The sequence below is a fragment of the Theropithecus gelada genome, chromosome 3, assembly GCF_003255815.1.
Source record: "Theropithecus gelada isolate Dixy chromosome 3, Tgel_1.0, whole genome shotgun sequence".
Classification (NCBI taxonomy): Eukaryota; Metazoa; Chordata; class Mammalia; order Primates; family Cercopithecidae; genus Theropithecus; species Theropithecus gelada.
In genome coordinates, this window is record NC_037670.1 from 178,602,377 (window position 1) to 178,621,812 (window position 19,436).

Here is a 19,436-nt window from a genome sequence, read left to right on the forward strand (position 1 = left end):
AGAGAGACTGGTCAGCTGTGTCAAGTAAGATGACAGCTGAGAAATTATGGCACTTAGCAAAGTGAGTCTCTGATAACCTTGAGATTGTGGTCGCGTGGTGGGGATAAGAGCATGACAGGCAGGAGTTTAAAAATGAATAGGAGGAGAAAAATGGAAGCATGGAGAGTATTTTCAAGGGAAAGTGGATAGACAGTTTTCTAAAGATAAAATCAACATTGTCTAAAACATGGATAGTAAGGATCAAATGTATCCACAAGCAGTGAAATAGAAACTAAACTATCAATGAGGCTTCACTTTACATCTATGGGAGGGTCAAAATTGAAGAAAAAACACCTTATGCTTCCAGAGAAGGGAAGAAAACATGCATTCATACATCTGTGGTGGGAGTGCACATTCCAAAAACATTTTTGAAAAACAGTTTGGCAATATCTATTTAATTTTAAAACTTGTAAATTGTCCACCCGTGGATATCTATTCTGTGCGAAAATGTGAGAACCACACATATATCAGCAAAGACATAGATTGGGATCTTTATTACAACACTGTTTATAGTAAAAGCTCACTAGAAATGCTTATAATCTATTCTCGTTATTCACAGCTTCTATATTTCCAAATTCACCCATGTGATAAAATGTATCTGTGAGCCCCGAGGAGATAATCATAGCACTTTTGCCATCGTTCTCAGGCATAGTGCAAAAGACTTGAGTTGTCCAATGTTGGCATTCCCAGCTACAGCAGAACAAAGCACTATTCTGCTTTTTCATTTCAACTTTCATGCTATGAACCACTGTCCTTTTCTGTTGTTCCATTTGGTGCTCCTTTTTGTTGCATGTTTGTGCTTTATGCTGGTGATCTCACTGTTGAAAGCGGGTCCCAGGCATAGTGCTGAATTACTGTGTCACTAAGTGCAAGAAGGCTGTGAGTGCCTTATGGAGAAAATGCATCTTTGAGATTAGCTTTGCTTAGGCATAAGTCATGTGTTGCTGGCCATGAGTCCAATGTTTATGAATCAACACTATATATTCGATAAGGTGTCTTTAAAAAGAAAGACACATAAAACAAGGTTATCTATTGATCATGTGACTAAAATGTTGTGACCAGAGGTTCAAAGGAACCTAACGTTGAGTCTCTTCTAGAGGCAATGGTTCAGTATCCACTAGTTCCACATGAACTAGTGTTCGTGATGACTTTATAGAACAAAGCTATAAATAACAGGAATGCATTGTCTACCTTTGGTGAGAATTGAGTGACTAGATTAAAGTATATCCCACGGTGTGCACTATGCGATATTATGAACTCTTTAAAGATCACTACTCAATCAAAGGAACCCAAGTCCTTGCAGTCATTTCTTTCATTTCCTTAAGACATTGTTGCATGAGAAAACTAAGGTGCAGAGGAGAATAATGTGATGTCACTTCTTTTTTTTTCCTTTTGGAGATGGAGTCTCGCTCTTGTCGCCCAGGCTGGAGGGCAATGGAGCGATCTCAGTCCGCCACAACCTCTGCCTTCCAGGTTCAAGCGATTCTCCTGCCTCAGCCTCCTCAGTAGCTGGGATTACAGGCATGCACCACCATGCCCGGCTAATTTTGTATTTTTAAAGTAGAGACAGAGTTTCTCCATATTGGTCAGGCAGGTCTCAAACTCCTGACCTCAGGTGATCCACCCACCTCGGCCTCCCAAAGTGCTGGGATTACAGGCGTGAGCCACTGCGCCCGGCCAATGTGATGTCATTTCTAATCTCTGTCATCTCTCTCTGTGATTTCATGTGGTTGCCTGAGCATGCATAGAGTGATGTCCACCAGGTCAGCAATGTGGGCTCTGGGGGTGGGTGTGGATATCTGTGGAGCAATGTGCTTGCAGTGCAGAGGGCAGGGGCAATTAAAAGAAAACAGCACGGTTGATGGTATCATTTATGTGGGATGATGTTTGTACTATGAAGAAATTTGAAGGAAAAAGTTAGTCTTCTATCTACTGACTTGTAGGGATGCCCATGTTGGGAAAAGAGCAAGTTGCAAAATAATGTGTACAATGCGATTCTATTCTAGTAACAACTCTGCTTATTATATGCTTCTTAGAATTAGTGAGAAAAAGGTTTCTAAACATATCAAGAGGTTGAGAGTCTTGTAGAAAAGTTTGCTTTTTAACGCTTCTTTCTTTCTTTTCATTTTCTTTCTTTTCTTTCTTTTTTTTTTTTTTTTTTCTGAGATGGAGTTTCACTCTTGTTGCCCAGGCTGGAGTGCAATGACCCAATCTCGGCTCACTGCAACCTCTGCCTCCCGGGTTCAAGTGATTCTTATGCCTCAGCCTCCCAAGTATCTGAGACTACAGGCATGCGCCACCACACCTGGCTAATTTTGTATTTTTTTTTTAGTAGAGACGGAGTTTCACCATGTTGGCCAGCCTGGTCTTGAACTCCTGACCTCAGGTGATCCATCCACCTCGGCCTCCCAAAGTGCTGGGATTACAGGCTTGAGCCACCGTGCCCAGCCTTTAATGCTTATTTATATTGGCTTATCTCAGTAAGTCCAATAAGTAAGTTTTGCTGAAATTTGAAAAAAAAAAAAAACAAATAAAATGTGAAAAAACATCCATTAGCTAAATATTATTCAACCAACAAAGAAAGGATATAGCCATTTTAATAGCTAATTAATTTTGAAAATGGCACCAGCAGATATAATTTTATTACAAGATTCTGACTTGTTATATGTTACGCTTTAAAATTCTTTGTCTATTTTTTCTTTTAGGAATCATTAAGAGCCATCAAATATGAAATATCTCCGGATAGAGAGTATGCACTTTTTTCATACAATGTGGAACCAGTGAGTATTATCCTTTTCTGCCTACAAAAGAATTGTTTCTTTATGCTAATATCTCATTAAGTACATTTCCTTGACTCTTCTATACTTAGTGATCTTTGAATCCAGAAATATGTTGTACATCCTGGAAGTCTCTTTTGCATATCATACTGCCACCTAGGAGAGAGGAAAGGTATAAAAATCTGCTTGTCGGGGAAAAATGTCACATAGTTTAGAGGCTTTTTAATAGACTTTTCTGAGGAAGATGGTAAGAATTTGTTTCTTCATAGACACGAATCTTGCCTTTTTGTGCAATTATTTTTCTGGCTGTTTTCTCAATGAAATAATAGATTTTATCCTAAGAACAAAAAGAACAAAAAGCAACTGCTTAAACTGAAATAATATCCTAAGAACAAAAAGAAACTCCTTAAACTGAAATAATTTGTTAATTATCTCCTGGCCATCATAGTGTTCTAGTGAAGAGTTGAAGCTATCACTTCCATTATATAAATGCCTATTTTTAGCACTTCCTGTATATATAAGCCTCCCATAACATTTCACCATAATTTTCTGGAAAATCTCACTGTGCTTTAGTAGCAGTATAAAACTTCCTAAGCCAGGGTCTTCCTCCTCCTTCTTGTTTTTTCATTGAACATGCTGGTATTTCAAATTTCATTTTGGCTCTTTAATTTTAAATAAGCTGGAAGGTAAAGTTTATTTGTATAAGTGGAGAAGATGTCCAGTTTATAAGAGATAAGCAACTGTAGAAATGTATGTTTTAAGAACTTTCCTCTTTGTCAAATAAAATGTAGAGTCTACTGCTGCCTCCCTAGCATGTCTGAGACCATTTGAATTGGAGTTTCTTGATGCTTCTGTGAGGTATAATGACTCCTGCATTTTAATTCAGGTCAGAATGGCTCAGTGGTGAGTTTGAGAGAATCTTCTCTGGCATGAGACAGTCGAGCTTTTTGGTTTATATCTACTGGGAAAGCTGGGATGTTGGTTTGCATGAAGATGCAAGTTCAATTCTGAATTCTTAAACTTTCTTTTAGAAGTTGATTGGACAACTAGATTACTGGAGATTTCAACTTTATTCTTCCAACTGTAGATTTTTTGGACTCTGTTTCAGTCTTCCATTTTTCCATTTTTAAACGTCCATTCTATAACGTTTTTCATTTTTTTCCATCCAACTTCTTTGAAACAATTGGGCATCTTTATCTCTTTGATTGGGATCAGTAGGTGAACTTGACATTCTAAAAAGCTTGGGACTCTGCATTACCTAGACACAGCCTTAAACTTGCCTCTTTCAGCCTCAGGCACCTGGGTGCAATGTGCACGGATCATAGACCATTTCAGCTTCCTTCATCACCCTTGAAAACCACCAAAAATATAATCTCCACACCTGTATAAAAGAAAAATGTTAGCAGATATTTGAAAGTCTTTCATGGATGTGTTCTGGGTTGCCCCAGGAGGCACAGCTAACACCTGAGTGAGAAAAGCCTAGAAAGACAAATTGATTTCAGGTTATCTTCCTAGAGAATCTTTTAATCATTGGAGCACCCCAACAGTGGGATGGCAGTAATGAGCATTCTGCTCCCAGAAGCCTCAAAACAAAGTGAGGTATTTGTTCTCTGGAATGTGACAGAGGGGTTCCCACACCCATGTGATTGGAAGAGGCATGCTGTCCTCAGTGGTGCTGTGGTTCTGTGCATGATACAATTCTCCACCACTTTCTTCTGCTTCCCAATGCTCTGTTTGAAAGAGTTCCCTGGGATCCCATTGAACCAGAAACCATTTTGATGAAGATCATTTTGCTAAAGATGAGTCTTCACCATGTGGAGCAGTGGCTCTAAACAGGAACCTTGAAATAACTCTTTCTCACCGGGCAGCATTTGTCGGTGTTTGGAATAAGACTCTTCAGTTTGTTTTCTCAACTGAAGGAAAACCTAGAAAGTTTGAAGTGTATTTAGAGAACTATAAAAATGACAAAATATTGAAACTGTAAAAAAGTCTATAGAAACAGATACTTTTAACTTGAATAAAATAAGTAATCCTTAATAGTTTTCAGTACCGAGCAGTCACTGTATACAGGACTATTCAAGCAAGTATTCTCTGCTCTTCTGGAGGAAAAATTATAAGGGAAAGAGGTTGGGATTCTGCATGAGAATTTGGAGTTAGATATTAGGAAGATCTTCCTAACTAGATCAACTAAGATGGAAGTAATATTAGAAAAGGGAGGGGTGAGTTTCAAAGGAAGAGTCTAGGTCTGTGATTCTGGAATTAGTGGAATAGACCAGGACTTCCTAATCAGTATTTAGTATCAGTAATTATTATTGCTAGTATTGTATTTATAGTATAATCAATTAATAATATTATATTATCCATTGGTATTCCTTAGAAACAACTAAAGGTTCCATATTCAAATACATTTGAGAGCTCTAGTTAAACAGGTAAGTTTCTTGAAGTTCCTGATATTCTCATGATGGTTACATAGCACTTACCGAGTGGGTATTACAACATGTGATTTCAATCTAATTATAAGGAATTATAAGGAAACTATAATTTGTTATTTGGATTCAAGCTCAACATATTCTTATGTGTGTATCTCAGAGGCAGCTAGTATAACTTGTTTATGTGAACCGACTCAACTTTTCATTAAAAAGACTATCATAAAAATGTTTTAGTGTAAACCAACTGTCCAATTACTGGATATCTTTCATTTATTTCAGTATATCTTTCATTTGCAATACAATTTTAGTATATTGGGTTACTGCTACACTAAAAAAAAAAAAAAAACCAACTACCCCATATTTCCTCAGGGTAATTATAATCTCTTCAACCTCTGCTTCTCTGTGTTGCCTGCCCAAAGATACTGGACTGGAAGTCAAATAATCATAGGTTCAAGGGCTCATTTCGACGCTCACCAGCTATGTTTGCTTGAGCAACGCACTGAGTCTTATGCACTGCATCTTGGAGCCGTCTTCCTGGGAGAACCTGGGCTTCTGTTTCTCAGTGGTGAAGGGCGACCCAATAGGTGTCAGCTCCCTACACTTCCAGGGTATATGTGTTTGAGCACAGAGTAGTTCCGTGTGTACACCCAGGACCAGATTTAAGGCTCTATCCATTTTCATTGGAATGAGTTGATGGATGCCTACATGAAATCAGCTGCCTTGGCAGTGGCTCAAGTAGGAATGAGTAAGAGCTTTCCAGCACAGCATGGGTGGGAAGAGAAAGGAGTAAACAAGACCAGATCATTAAGAAGTTTAGACACAAATAGTACAGCAACATCCTGAGAATAAGAGTTGAAGGAAAGATTTTTAAGTTTAATTTTTAGAATATGCATTGGGTATCTCTTCTTCTCATTTATTCAGAGACTAATTGCAATGTTATATCATTTCCCAGTTGTTTGGTATAGACTAATTTAATTTGTCCATTTTCATATTGTCAGATACTCAAAGACAGGGACAGGTCTTTTTATCTCCTGTCTGTCCCCACCCCAGAGGACCCAGCACAGGGTCATCTGTGTACATTTAGTACTGAGCAAATGTATTTGTGGTGTATCTTTTCTCTGAACCCCTTAGCGCTATACCAAGATACAATCCAAGTTCTTGAAATTCTATCAAATCCACAAAATATGTAATGAAAGGAAAATATCTCAGTTGTGAAATATCCTAATAACGTTCCATGTTTATTCTAGAAATGTGGGATCATGCTAATTAGCATATTTTTTCCCATTAAATTATTCTAATGTTACTAAATGTATAGCTTGGCTAGCATCCTTGAACCTACACAAGTTATCTTATCTTAATACGCCAACCCTATGTTTTTTTGAGAGCTTCAAAAGTAGCCTTTAAAAAGATGTTTCAAATATCAATTATCAAGTAAATTTGAGAAACAGCAAAACCAGTTTTCCATTTTTTCAAGCCTCAGACACCTATAGGTTATAAGTAGTGTGTCTGGAATGTGGAAAATAATAAACAGTATTGTGCTTGTATTTCTGTGGCACCAGCATCATAGTTTGCAATGTGTGCTTATTTACACCATCTTATTTTATCTCAAAAGATCATTCCTGCTCCAAAGAGACACTTGCTCAATGAGTTTTATTTTATTTTATACATAAAATTTCATAACATTTCTCAGTATACAGTTTCTGAATATTCTCTTGAAGCTAAGTTAGACATTGGAGAAATAGCAATTTTTTAGTTTTAATTTGAAACTGTATTAACTATACCAATAAAGAAAAATGCCTTAAAACAAATGTATCTAATTAGAGCAGCCATGCTTTTTTTATATTGAGATGTATTTGACAAATAAGAAACATTTCCAGATCTCTTTGGGGAGAGAGAAAAAGAATGTAAAATGCATTATCTAAGATCATTTAAAAATATTAATACTTTTTCCTACTAAACTATTTTAATATTACTAAATGTATAGCTTGGCTAGCATCCTTGAACATACACAAATTAGCTCATCTTAACTATGCCAACCCTCTGTATTATTGAGAGCCTCAAAATAGCCTAGTATTAATATCTTAGATCATTTAAAAATATTAATTTCAAAGAGCTAAGAGAAAAAGATCTTCCTTAAAGAATCATTTCGGAAAGAGTCACTGAAGATTTGTGAAGAATTTCATTGCAATATTTAAAGGAGTTAGTTGAGATGATTGTATCATTGCTAGTGGAACATCATTTTGGTCCAAATGAAATTCTGTCCAAAATCTGGTTAGATTTTAAGATTTTTTTCCCTAAAATCCTAATCACACAGTCATTCACTCAGTAAAATGGGTCGATACTCTGATCTGTTTATAAATTGTTCATATAACTGAAACAGATAAACCGATCCATTTTAGTTACTTGTCACTGCATAGCAAATTATTCCAAAACATAGCAGCTGAAGACAGACAACACGTATCATCCCAGTTTCTGCCAGTCAGAAATCTGGGCTCAAGTTAGCAGGATCCTTGCACTCAGGGGCTTCTATAAAGAAGACTGTGGTCAAGGTGACATCCAGGCTGCAATTGCATCTGAGAGCTCACCTGGGGAGGGGTCTGCCTCCAAGCTCACGGCGTGGGTGTTGACAGGGCCAAAATTCCATCTTTAGAGATGGGTTCTGCTCAGTCCTGAGAGAAGATGGTTTGCTGCTGAGCTTTTCATGGCAGGAACTGGAAGCAGTTTTCATATTTGATACATTGCTACTCTTTTCCTGCCATTGTGGTGAGTTGATAGGGCCCATTTTGCTCTCTAAGGGACTGTGTTCATATAAAGCTTGAAGAACACCCTGACATGGATAATCCTGATCAAACCCGTTTGGGGAGGTGAACCCCAACTACATTCCAGAATCTCCTATGCAGCCATCTGGTCGAGTTACCTTTATCTATATGTTAATTAATTTTAAAAAATAACTTGAGACTTTATAAACGTAATAGAAGGGATTGGGCTATAAATTATTGAACCCATATTGTGGACTAAATTATAACTGCTGCAAATCAAGTTAAATTATAACTGCTGCAAATCAAGTCAGGTAATTCTGAGTATATGAGTTTCTTTTTGGTTTTTTTTTTTTTTTTTTTTTGGTGGTGTCTCACTCTGTTGCCCAGGCTGGAGTGCAGTGGCATGATCTCGACTCACTGCAACCTCCCCGTCCCAGGTTCGAGAGATTCTCCCACCTCAGCCTTCTGAGTAGCTGGGATTACAGGCACCCACCACCACACATGGCTAATTTTTGTTTTTTGAGACGGGGTCTCACTCTGTCACCCAAGCTGGAGTGCAGTGGTGCAATGCTCACTGCAACCTCTGCCTTTCAGGTTCAAGTTAGTCTCCTGCCTCAGCCTCCCAAGTAGCTGGGATTACAGGCACGCACCACCACACCCGGCTTATTTTTGTATTTTTAGTATAGATGGGGTTTTACCATGTTAGTCAGACTGGTCTCAAACTCCTTACCTCATTTGATCCACCTGCCTTGGCCTCCCAAAATGCTGGGATTACAGGGGTGAGCCACCGCACCCAGCCAATTCTGAGTATATGAGTTTCTATGTTGCAAGAAATATAGCTATTGTTATAAGATGGTTCTGATGTTTACTGCCATCCCCTCTTCATTACAATAAGGGATGGAATCTTTGTCCAGGAGTGGCTAAGGGAATTGTCTTTCTTGATTCTTGTGCTCTTAGACTGGTTCATTCTGCACTGTCTCAGAGCCTTTCCTGGGCCCACCTCGGGGAACCAGCTGATCCAAGTGTTTTCTGCTGGATGAAGGCCTTGCACATTCTCATGTATCAGGGCTGCTATCAGAATCACAGGGAGCTCGCTGTCTCCCTCTGCAGTGGCCTCACAGGGCAAACTGAAGAGCAGGGCCTGTGTGTGCCATTTCTACGGAGGCCTGCTAGCCTTTCTACATCAACCCAGTAGCTGCTGTGGCAGCAGGAGGCAAGTCTCACCTTCAGCAGGTTCTCCCTCCGAGAAGGCGGTGGATGAACAGCCTGCCCACCGCCCGCCGAGACCAGAAACTAGCCCCGCACTGCCTGGAAGTGCATCTCACACCCGTCAGCATCACTCCAAGCTCTTTTATCCCAGGATGAATTCCTGTGTCTCAAGCCCAACCATCTTTCCTTTGCAAGCGAATTTATAAATAATGGTCCAGATTGTTTTGTCAGCACCCTGCCTGACATGTTACTCTTAGCCGATATGAGGCCAACTTGCCTGTGACTCTTACAACATGAGATTATCAAAAATGGTCATCAATGATTTTTGAAATGTGTGTTTTCACATAGCTCTTAGCACAATGCATGCAGCTTCACAATACTATGAAAATCAAATAATATATCCACGTTCTTGGGAAACTATTTAAAGGCTAAGCCTGTATAAGCAGCATAAGATAATGCCAGTGTGGGCTCCTGTCTCTCGTAGACTGTTGCCTCCTGTTGTGAATCTGACCAGCAGCCTCAGAGGAAAGAGATTCTTTTGGTTGTGGAAGGCCACTGGCTGTTGTTGTTCGTTCCCATCTGTTTTTGAAATTATAGATTTTTAGGGTATTTTGTTTTGTTGTTGTATTGTTTTAACACAGAACAGGCTCAAAACTAACAATTATTTTCTTGTTTTTTTTAAATTTTTATTTATATTTTCACTCAGGCTGTGGAGCTAAATGTAAAAGCACAAACTTAGGCATAGAAAAAATGTAGCCCACACAATGGTTCTTTTCTCAACAAAATGCAAACTTTGTTAAGGTAATGCTGTGCGTGTGTGTGCATGTGTGTGGTGTGTGTGGTGTGTGTGTGTGGTGCGTGTGTGGTGTGTGTGTATGTGTGTGTGTGGTGTGTGTGTGGTGTCTGTGTGTGTGGTGTGTGTGTGGTGTGTGTGTGGTGCGTGTGTGGTGTGGTGTGTATGTGTGTGTGTGTGGTGCGTGTGGTGTGTGTGTATGTGTATGTGTGGGGGTGTGTATGTGTGTGTGGTGTGTATGTGTGTGTGGTGTGTGTGTTTGTGTGTGTTGTATGTGTGTGGGAGTGTGTGTGTGGTGTGTGTGTATATGTGTGGTGTGTGTGTGGTGTGTGTATGTGTGTGGTATGTGTGTTTGGTGTGGTATGTGTGTGGTGTGAGTGTTTGTGTGNTGTGTATGTGTGTGTGGTGTGTGTGTTTGTGTGTGTTGTATGTGTGTGGGAGTGTGTGTGTGGTGTGTGTGTATATGTGTGGTGTGTGTGTGGTGTGTGTATATGTGTGGTATGTGTGTTTGGTGTGTGTATGTGTGTGGTGTGTGTGTTTGGTGTGGTATGTGTGTGGTGTGTGTGTTTGTGTGGTGTGTGTGTTTGCGTGTGGGTGTGGTGTGCATGTGTGTGATGTGTGTATGTGTGTGGTGTGTGTGGTGTGTGTGGTGTGTGTGTATCTGTGGTTCTGGCTAGTGGGGGAATTGGAGGATATTACCTACCTGCAGCATTCCAGCAGATCTACAGGTTTTGAGGTTTCAGGATCGATTCTTTCGTGTATAGTTTTTGCAGAGCATGTGAAATATTTATTTGTCTCATGGAGGGCTACAAAAAGAGGCTTTTGCACACAGCCCCAGGCAGGGGAAAGTCCTAATGAGATCATGCATGCCGGGCCGGCCTGCAGTGGGAGGGGTTGTCGTAAGTGGCAGTTTGTGTCTGTGACTTGAGAAGCACAGAAAGCACCTCCCCTACCGTCACCCCGCACAGGGACACCGCTGTGAGTCGCCTTCTAATTGGTCTCTCTGCTTCTCCCGTGCCCCCATCCCGCTGGTCTGCACAGTGTGGCCACAGTGATCTTCTGACAGGTAAATCAGGTTGCATCTCTGTCTTCGTCCCCTGCTACATAATAGTGATGGACGCTCACTCCCTGCAGAGGCCCGAGGCCACGGGACCTGACCCCACACTCCACACTCCACACTCCACACTCCACACTCTGCCCAACCACAATGACCTTCCTGTATAATTCAGGCCTCCTGAGTCCCTTCCAAATTCAAGGCCTTTGAACTCACGGTGCCCTCTCCCCACTCCCAGAACATTCAGACCAACAGGAAAACACATGTGCCTTTTGTAGTAGAAAGGGAGGAAACAGCTGAAAATGTAGGTAGCTTTGTTTCCAGGCCTAGTGAAAGAATCACGGGGTTCCCTTCAATGCATTCTTGTATTATTCCCCCCAAATTTTGAGATGTGGTCATTTGTTGAGAATGATGGTGGAGGAGTGGGCGAGTTTGAGGGAGTGTAATCTGGAGACAGAATGCATGAGCGGTCTCAGCAGGCTGGGCACAGCCCCTGTGGATGGATGCCTGGGAAATACCGGGCTCTTGGGAAAGGAGGCTGCTCGCTGTCTCCCACGAGTATTCAGTGCCCACGGCCTGGTGGGTGTCCCCTGGGGCTGGGAATTTGGCAAGTAAGAGAGATCAGGTATTTTCAGAGGAGTGGTGATTGCCACAGGCCTCAGAGACACCAGGTCTGGGAATAGTGAAGCCAAGAGGAGCCAGAGGTAGAAAATGGTGGTGTTGTTGGATCAGCGGTGTTGAGTTGGGTCAGAAGTCCAAGGTGGTGGGGTAACTTGTGCAAAGGCAGTGGAAGGATAGAGTGGGGATATCAGAAGGTAAGTGCAGCTAGGTTCTTGTGATGATGGGATTCATAGGAGAAGTGAAAAGATGAAGGAGGGGTCAAGGGCTGGCAGGTTTGAACAAGCCATGCGTTGGGGGAGGATGACCTGGAAGATACTCAGTGGTGCTTTAGGAGGGGGCAGAGAGCCTCAGAGACCCCAGGGACTCACAGAGGGAGGAGGAGGAAAGATTCAGGGAGGGTCATGGGGAAGGATCCCCTGTCCATCTTGCAGTGTTTAGAACATGGGAGGGTGGGATTAGAAAAAACCTGCATGGAAGAGAGGAAGCCGAGACCCCTGAAAGCCAGGCCTGTGCAGGCGGGAGCTGGAAGGGGACAAACTGGGAGAGACTGCAGGTGCGGGAGCAGCTGACTGATACAGGGCAGATGTTTCAGGGGACACCATGGAAGTTTAGACGGCCAGGGGCAGGTCAAGGGTTGGGTCCTCCAAAGCTGTGTGGGGTGTCTGTGAAGAGCACTGTCGCTCGGCCTCCTGCAGTGATCATGTAGTAATAACAAGTCCTGAAGACCACCCACCAGCTTGTCAAGGGGATCTGACTCTTCTCCATGAACCAGTGAAATGCATGTAATTGGTAAGAAAAGAAGTGAAGAAATGTAAATGAAGAGAGAGTGGGTTTGCAGAGTGAGGTGTGAGATAGAGAACACTCGACTGCTTTCAGTAGGAATGGCCATCATCGTAACGTAGCCAGGGGAGAATGACTCAAGTACTTCTGGAAGGACTGGTTCTTCAATTCCGACGTAGCTGGCCATTATCGTGGGGGAGCTCATTAGTGGCAATTATTTTCAGAGACTCAAAACCGATTAATATAGACTCAGTTACTCAGGCCTTCTGAACAACAATTAAGGCCTAGAGACTTTTAGTGTGGATCATTATCTCTATTTCATGGTTACGGCATTTTAAAACTACGAAAAACTGTACAGATTAATCATTGTTGTGTGTTAGGACCAATTCCATTTGTGATTTAGGGCTCCAACTGCTGTGGAGAAAATAATTTCACAAAATGTTAACTTAAGACACCAGCCAGAGCATTACCAGTTATATCATACCCATTGCCATTTTAGCACAGGGTTAACATTAGAAAACTGTTTCTAGAAACAGGTTAGGACATGCTTTTGCTTGTCGTCTACTCAACTAAAATTATCATTTTTATGATGCCAAGTAGACTTTCCAGAATGTCATTGTCAAAAGTTTATGGTGGGCCGGGCGCGGTGGCTCACGCCTGTAATCCCAGCACTTTGGGAGGCCGAGGCAGGCGGATCACAAGGTCAGGAGATCAAGACCACAGTGAAACCCCGTCTCTACTAAAAATACAAAAAATTAGCCAGGCGTGGTGGTGGGCGCCTGTAGTCCCAGCTACTCGGGAGGCTGAGGCAGGAGAATGGCGTGAACCCAGGAAGCAGAACTTGCAGTGAGCCGAGATCGCACCACTGCACTCCAGCCGGGCAACAGAGCGAGACTCCATCTCAAAAAAAAAAAAAAAAAGTTTATGGTGTTTCCGCTTCTCTCTTGGTGTTTTTCACAGTAAGGCAACTCATCATCATTGCCGAGCCTGGCGACACTCTCTGTGCACACAGCATAGCAAGTGCCTGGGAATTTTGTGGTTTTCGTAAACAATAGGTTTTCGTTTTCTAATGTTCTTCTTCCCACTGTATCAGGTTGCTTTAGTCTTGAGAGTTTATGATAGATGAAAGCCTGAGTGTTGAGAGAGCCTTGGGTACCACCCTGGCAGGCTGTGTGCAAGAGTGAGCAGGGGCTGTTGGGGCTTGGCAGGCTTTGGTGAGGCATCTGCCGTGACTGTGCTTCGGGCCAAGTCCATAACCACAGTTTTTGAATCTGTAGAAATTAATGAGCGCAAGTGGTGAGTTGCTTGAACAGTTTCCAAATTGGGAGCCTCCTTGGGTCTCTCAGTGACTTGCCTCTACAGGACGGTGGTGCCAATTTAGCAGACACCAGAGTGTCTGGATTTGTATGATTTCCCTTGAGTGTGTGTGCCTGTCCATGAGGGTACGTGTGCCTATGTGTGCACAAAGGGAGTAAGTAGTAAGTACTTTCTCACTAAAAGTGAGAGATGAAGGGGAGGAGGAACATCCAATGGCACTGCAATCTGCTGTATAATTCAGAAATCATAAACTGGAAAAGTAGCCATTCTTTTAAGTAGAAGGAGCATAACAATGGCTAGGTGTCACTCCATAATCTAGCTCTCCACCTGAGCTACACGTGCAGAGCTGCAAGAAGCTCTGAATTCTTTCTGGCTGCCATGAGAGCTGCCAGAGGTAACCAATTATACAAAGATGAAAAATCTGCCGGGCGCGGTGGCTCACACCTGTAATCCCAGCACTTTGGGAGGCCAAGGTGGGGGGATCACCTGAGGTCAGGAGTTCGAGACCAGCCTGGTCAGCATGGTGAAACCCCATCTCTACTAAAAATACAAAAATTAGCTGGGCATGGTGGTGGGTGCCTGTAATCGCAGCTACTCAGGAGGCTGAGACAGGAGAATCCCTTGAACCCAGGGGGCGGAGGTTGCAGTGAACTGAGATTGTGCCGTTGTACTACAGCCTGGGCAACAAAAACGAAACTCCGTCTCAAAGAAAAAAGAAAAGAAAAAGAAAAATCTTATGTTTTCTTACTCTTGGAACAAAGAAATATGCAAGTATGAAAATTCATGAGCAGATTTGGTAGGTATCTAGCTCTGATTAAATTATTTCTTAGAAATAAGAATTAGTGAAATCAAGCAAATTTTTAAACTACAAAATATTACAATGATCAGTTTTAACTTTACCCCCTGCCCTGAATTAACTAGTTGTTTTTCTTAGAAGCCAGGTAAGGGCCTGCCATTGGCAAGCTTGCACCTTCCGTTAGGGTTAGAGTTGTCATGAGTCAAACGCCAGCTGGGTCCTCTGCTGACCCCCATGGGGGGCCCAAAATGCAGGAGTGACAGAGAGGAGCAGAGGCAGATGGGGAGCAGGGAGATGGACTGGCAGGTACCCGTGTCCTCACAGGTGTTTACGTGTCATTCCCTCTGGACGGTTTCTGAACTGTGGGAACTCTGTCACATGCATCGATGGGAGAAGTGCAAGGCAGAGACAAAGTAAGGAGGGCAAGTTATCCATGTGACCTTAGGGATACTTGGGGCAAATGTAGGCTAATCTCCGTGCACACCCTGGAACAAAATCTTTAAAAGAGAGAGCACAAAACAAAAGAGAGAGAGAGAGAGCACTTTGCCCAGAATGAGCCCCATTATCAGACAGTACATCTCCCAAATCCACAGCGCCCTTGGTTCCCAGGCAGAGTTTCCTGCGCATCGGAGGGGATAGGATGTCGCGGTGAATAACAGTTAGTAAGACTCCAAAATCAAGTGGGTATGTGTGACGATCTGCCTCTCCCTGCCCCATACACACACACACACACACACACGCACATACACACTAAAACTGTTCATTCATTGCTCTTAGTGTATTTCCTCCCTACCTCCCTAACTTTGACCACTGACATTTTTTTTCTTTCTTAAGAAAAGTCTTGAGGCAGTGCACTCAGGCAGAACTCCCTTTCCTGTGATACATCCATGTCTTTGTGAATGATGAATGGCACGTTGTTCCCTTGTTAGTAATTCCAACAAAGACGTGGCCTGAGACTGCCCCTCACCCACTCTATAATGGCATTTTGCAGCCTGCCTTCCTCCCTCCAGGGCTGCCGCTAGAGCCTGAGGGGTCCATGGGAATCAGCCTGCCCTGTGAGTCTTCATGTGGTGCAGATGATGTCAGGGTTAGAAACACATTCAACATGAGCTGAGGCCTGTGGTCCCAAAAATGTGTGTGAATTCTAGTTGTCCAAAGAGGTGAGAGGACAAGGGGCTTGGGTCAGGGAAGGCTGATAGAGAAGAAAGCCTGGAAGGCGAGGAGGATCCAGGGTGAAGAGAGGAATTAGGAGAACTTTCCCGGTGCAATCACTGCAGAGGAACAGAGGCAGCCGTGGGAAACGCCTGTGGGGGACAGAGCAGGGAGCATCAGAGAGGAGCTGAAAGTACTCAGGGATCAAAAGAAGGCAGAAGAAAGAGAGCGGCAAAAAGGAGCGAAAAGTCAACATAAAATTTAGACACGGGTCCCTTCTGCTGATAGAAGCTTTCCCAGTGCCTATGGCGGCCACCTTCCCAGTGCGACTTCAGATCCAAATTTAGAAACAGCCTCTGTTCTCTCCACTCCCCCAAATGTTCCTTCTGCTTGCCCTGCATTCATTTCTTGAAAGTTTTTTAAGTATATAAGAGCCCAGGTTGACCAGGGCAGGGCGTTAGGGAAGCAAAGGAACCAGAAACCCGTGTCCACTGAATTGGAGAGCAGGAATAAAAGATTCTGCAGAAAAGAGCATGACAAAGAGCCATGGATACAAGCAAGGGTAGTGGGGAGAAGAGAGCTAAGAAGGCAGAGGTTAGTTCTGTTTGATCGTGCACTTGGGAAAGGTGGAGGGGGAGAGGGCCGTGAAGAGATGGAATGGACTGGCAGAGGAGATTTGTGTTGGGAAAAGGAGACAGAGGGGACAGGAAGGAGGGAACAGAAGGGGAAAGAGCCTGGATGGGCCAGGGAACCCTGCCTGCCGTGGTCCTGCCCCGCTTTCTCCCACCCAACCTGATGCACCTGTGACTGCCCCGGCACCTCAGCAGCTTCAGAACAGGGAAAGGAGGAGAACACGGGTTTCACAGGAGGAGAAGCAAGGAGGACCCAGGGAGCTGGGGTGCCTTGTGGTTCCCAACCCTGTCCACATGGTCCCACCTGAGGGATGAGAAGCTTATTAGCTCTAACTTGAGTTGACAACAAAGAGCTTCTGGAGCCTTTCAGGCCCTTTTGAAACAGGCAGATCTTCTCTGCAGGCATGTCTAATGAAGCAAAGAAAACAACAGTGTCCCTGCAGGTGCAGAATATTCGATAGCAGAATAATCGCCCCTGGAGCGGGAGTGCTGGCTTCCGTATTGTACGTGGCCATCAGCAGCATCTCATTTCAGACTCTCTCATGTCCCCAGAATGTCCCGGGGTTACCGAAAAGGCCCCGTTCTCCTTCCACCTGCCTTCTCCTGCTGTTGGAAACCAGGATTTTTGACTATTGTCCCTGCATCCCCACATGTCACCCAGAGGCAGGTTTGGGCCACCTGTCCTGGGCTGCCCTTGGCGTAACTGGGAGTAGATCCCGGGTGCCTACTGCAGCCCCCTTTTCCTCAAGGGCAGCTGCCCCCTCGGTGCCCTGCTCACTGTGAGCAAATACATCTCTAAAAACATATTCCGCTACTTCCCAAAGGGACCGGCCACCACCTGCCCTCCTCGTCCTGGCGGAAACAGTCCGAGTGCCTGCTTTGGGAATCAAAGGTTTCATTGAGTGCAGGTGTAAGTGATCCCTGGCAAAACCCTGGAAGCAGAAAGTCAGCTGAAGGGGTGTCTCTGGAGATGAGGAAATGTGCTGGCTAACCGTGTGCATGTCCAGATGATAATTAGTTATTTACAACATTTCTGTGAACAAAGAACGCATAGGGACATAAATAAGTTCGTTTCCAAGAATCTCGCGGTGGGCTCCATTTATCTGACCCGTCGGGTTTCTAGAAGAGGACAGAATGCCGCTTTCGTTCTCCTCCACGGACAGCGGGACTAGTGAACGGGAAGCTGAGATGGCCGAGCTGAGTGGACGGAGGAGGGAAGAAGCCCCTCACCTCGCCAGCTTCCCACAGGGTCCCTTCCTCCTCCTCCTGTTTCCTAAACTTCTCAGCTGGGCTTCAGATGTCAAGGTTTCCTGGCTCCTGTAACTTCACCTTCTCATCTCAGCCGCCACCGGAACGTAAGCATTTCAGGTTGCTCAGTTCTCTCCCATCACAAAACAAAGCAAAGACAAAAAAGTTCTCTCTCTCTCTCAACCCATACCCATGTCCTCCTCTGGTTCTTCACAATCAAATGACTAAAGAAAGAAGTGGCTGGACTCACCTCTCTGTTCCCTCCCCACTCACTCTTCTGTGTGTCTCCCACAGAGTGGAATGAGTGCTCAGTGCTCAGCCACCCAGCCCCTGGGGGACGGCATGAGTGTCTCCCCCAAGTTGTACATTAGGAGACTGGCTTTGGGAGATTGCATGGTTTCTGCAGTGCCAGGGATGGAGGGCTGTGGTTCCAGGCATTCCTCTCTGCAAGCACCTGCTCTTGACGGGGGCTCTGCTGCCCCGGAGCCCGCTGGCAACTGTACTTGGCCCCCACCACGCAGCCAAACTCTCACCCATCTTACCAGCAGTCTTCTCGCTCTGGAATTCACTGGTGCCTGTTTTAGGCTGCCTGGGCTGCCAAAGCAAAATACCACAGGCTGGGCAGCTTCAACAACAGACGTGTGTATCCCAGAGTTCTGGAGGCTGCAAGTCCAAGGCAAGGTGCCAGCAGGTTGGTTTCCGGGGAGGGCTCACCTCCTGTGTCATTTTGGGTGGACACAAACATTCGGTCCATATGCCACCCTCCTCAGACCTCCTGTGGCTTGGCCTGTGGCAGAATTTGAGGCCGCTCACCCCTCCCTGTTCCTCAGTCCTTGGTTCCACAGTCCCTGGCTGCCCTCTGGCTGCCTCCTGGCCAGTTAGGAGCTCCTCGGGTGCTCAGACTTGATTGGATTTCCCAGTCCCACCCAAGGTCATCTTCTCTTCTCATGCACAGTCTCCCTGGGCAACTTAACCTACCACGGCAACTACTGCATCAGCTGCTGCCACCCAAAACGCGGTACACTGAGTGGCAGCGGAAGCCTCCCCAGAAAGCCTGTTAGAAACGCTGACTCGGGACCCAGCCCACACCCTGATCAGTCAGAAGCCTCGTATCGAGGAGATCTGCATATGATTCATGTGTACGCTGCTGAGACACGTTAATCTCAACAACAAGAGGCTCCCGCATCACATCTCTGTTCTGACTCTGGTGTCAGACCTCTGACTCGGGCGTCAGACCTGTGTGCTGCTGTCTCCGGGGAGTGCAGAGGGCCCTCAGACACAGTGTGTGCAACTGATCTCATTCACTTCGTCCCACATTGGCCCCACGTCCTGCCTGTGACATCAGCGCTTTAGAAAAAACACCATTGTCCCCTCCTCACCAGGACCCTGGCCAGAGGCCTTGTGTCTCCCCAGCCCAGGCAGCATCACCATCCCCCTGCCTTTGAGATATGCCCCTTCCACTTCCCCATCGCCACTGCCCAGTTCAGCCCACCTTGTCTGTTGTCTGTTGTCTAAAGAACTACATCTGCCTCCAGGGCCTCTTTGCCTCAGCCTCCCCACCCCCCATGTCTTCAATCTGCTCTGGCCACACTGCCTTCAGGGTGACCTTTCTCAGTGCCGATCAGGTAACTCATTCCCAGTCTGCACCTCTTCCCTTCCCCCTTGCCATCCCACCTCCTCCTTCCCTCTCACCTCTGGGCCTTTGCAGGTACTGTTCCCTCTGCTGGGAGCACCTGCCTCCTCCACTGACCTCACAATTCTCCCATGCCCTTCCAGCCTCTTCAGCAGCAGGCCTTGGACTCCACAGGAGTGGGCTCCCGTCCCTGTGCA

General features: G+C 44.7%; 1 protein-coding gene across 10 annotated transcripts in view; it reads left to right on the plus strand.

The window, feature by feature from the left end:
- The window catches only part of DPP6 (dipeptidyl peptidase like 6), a 1,162,044-nt gene that overhangs the window by 813,423 nt on the left and 329,185 nt on the right, over positions 1-19,436 (plus strand). For all 10 annotated transcript variants that reach the window (XR_003118544.1, XM_025379256.1, XM_025379255.1 and 7 more), the window contains one exon: positions 2,745-2,819. Coding sequence is in view for 9 of the 10 variants with exons in the window: in XM_025379256.1 (XP_025235041.1) it covers positions 2,745-2,819 (75 nt within the window). In the remaining variant the exon portion in view is untranslated. The remainder of the gene's footprint in view (positions 1-2,744; positions 2,820-19,436) is intronic.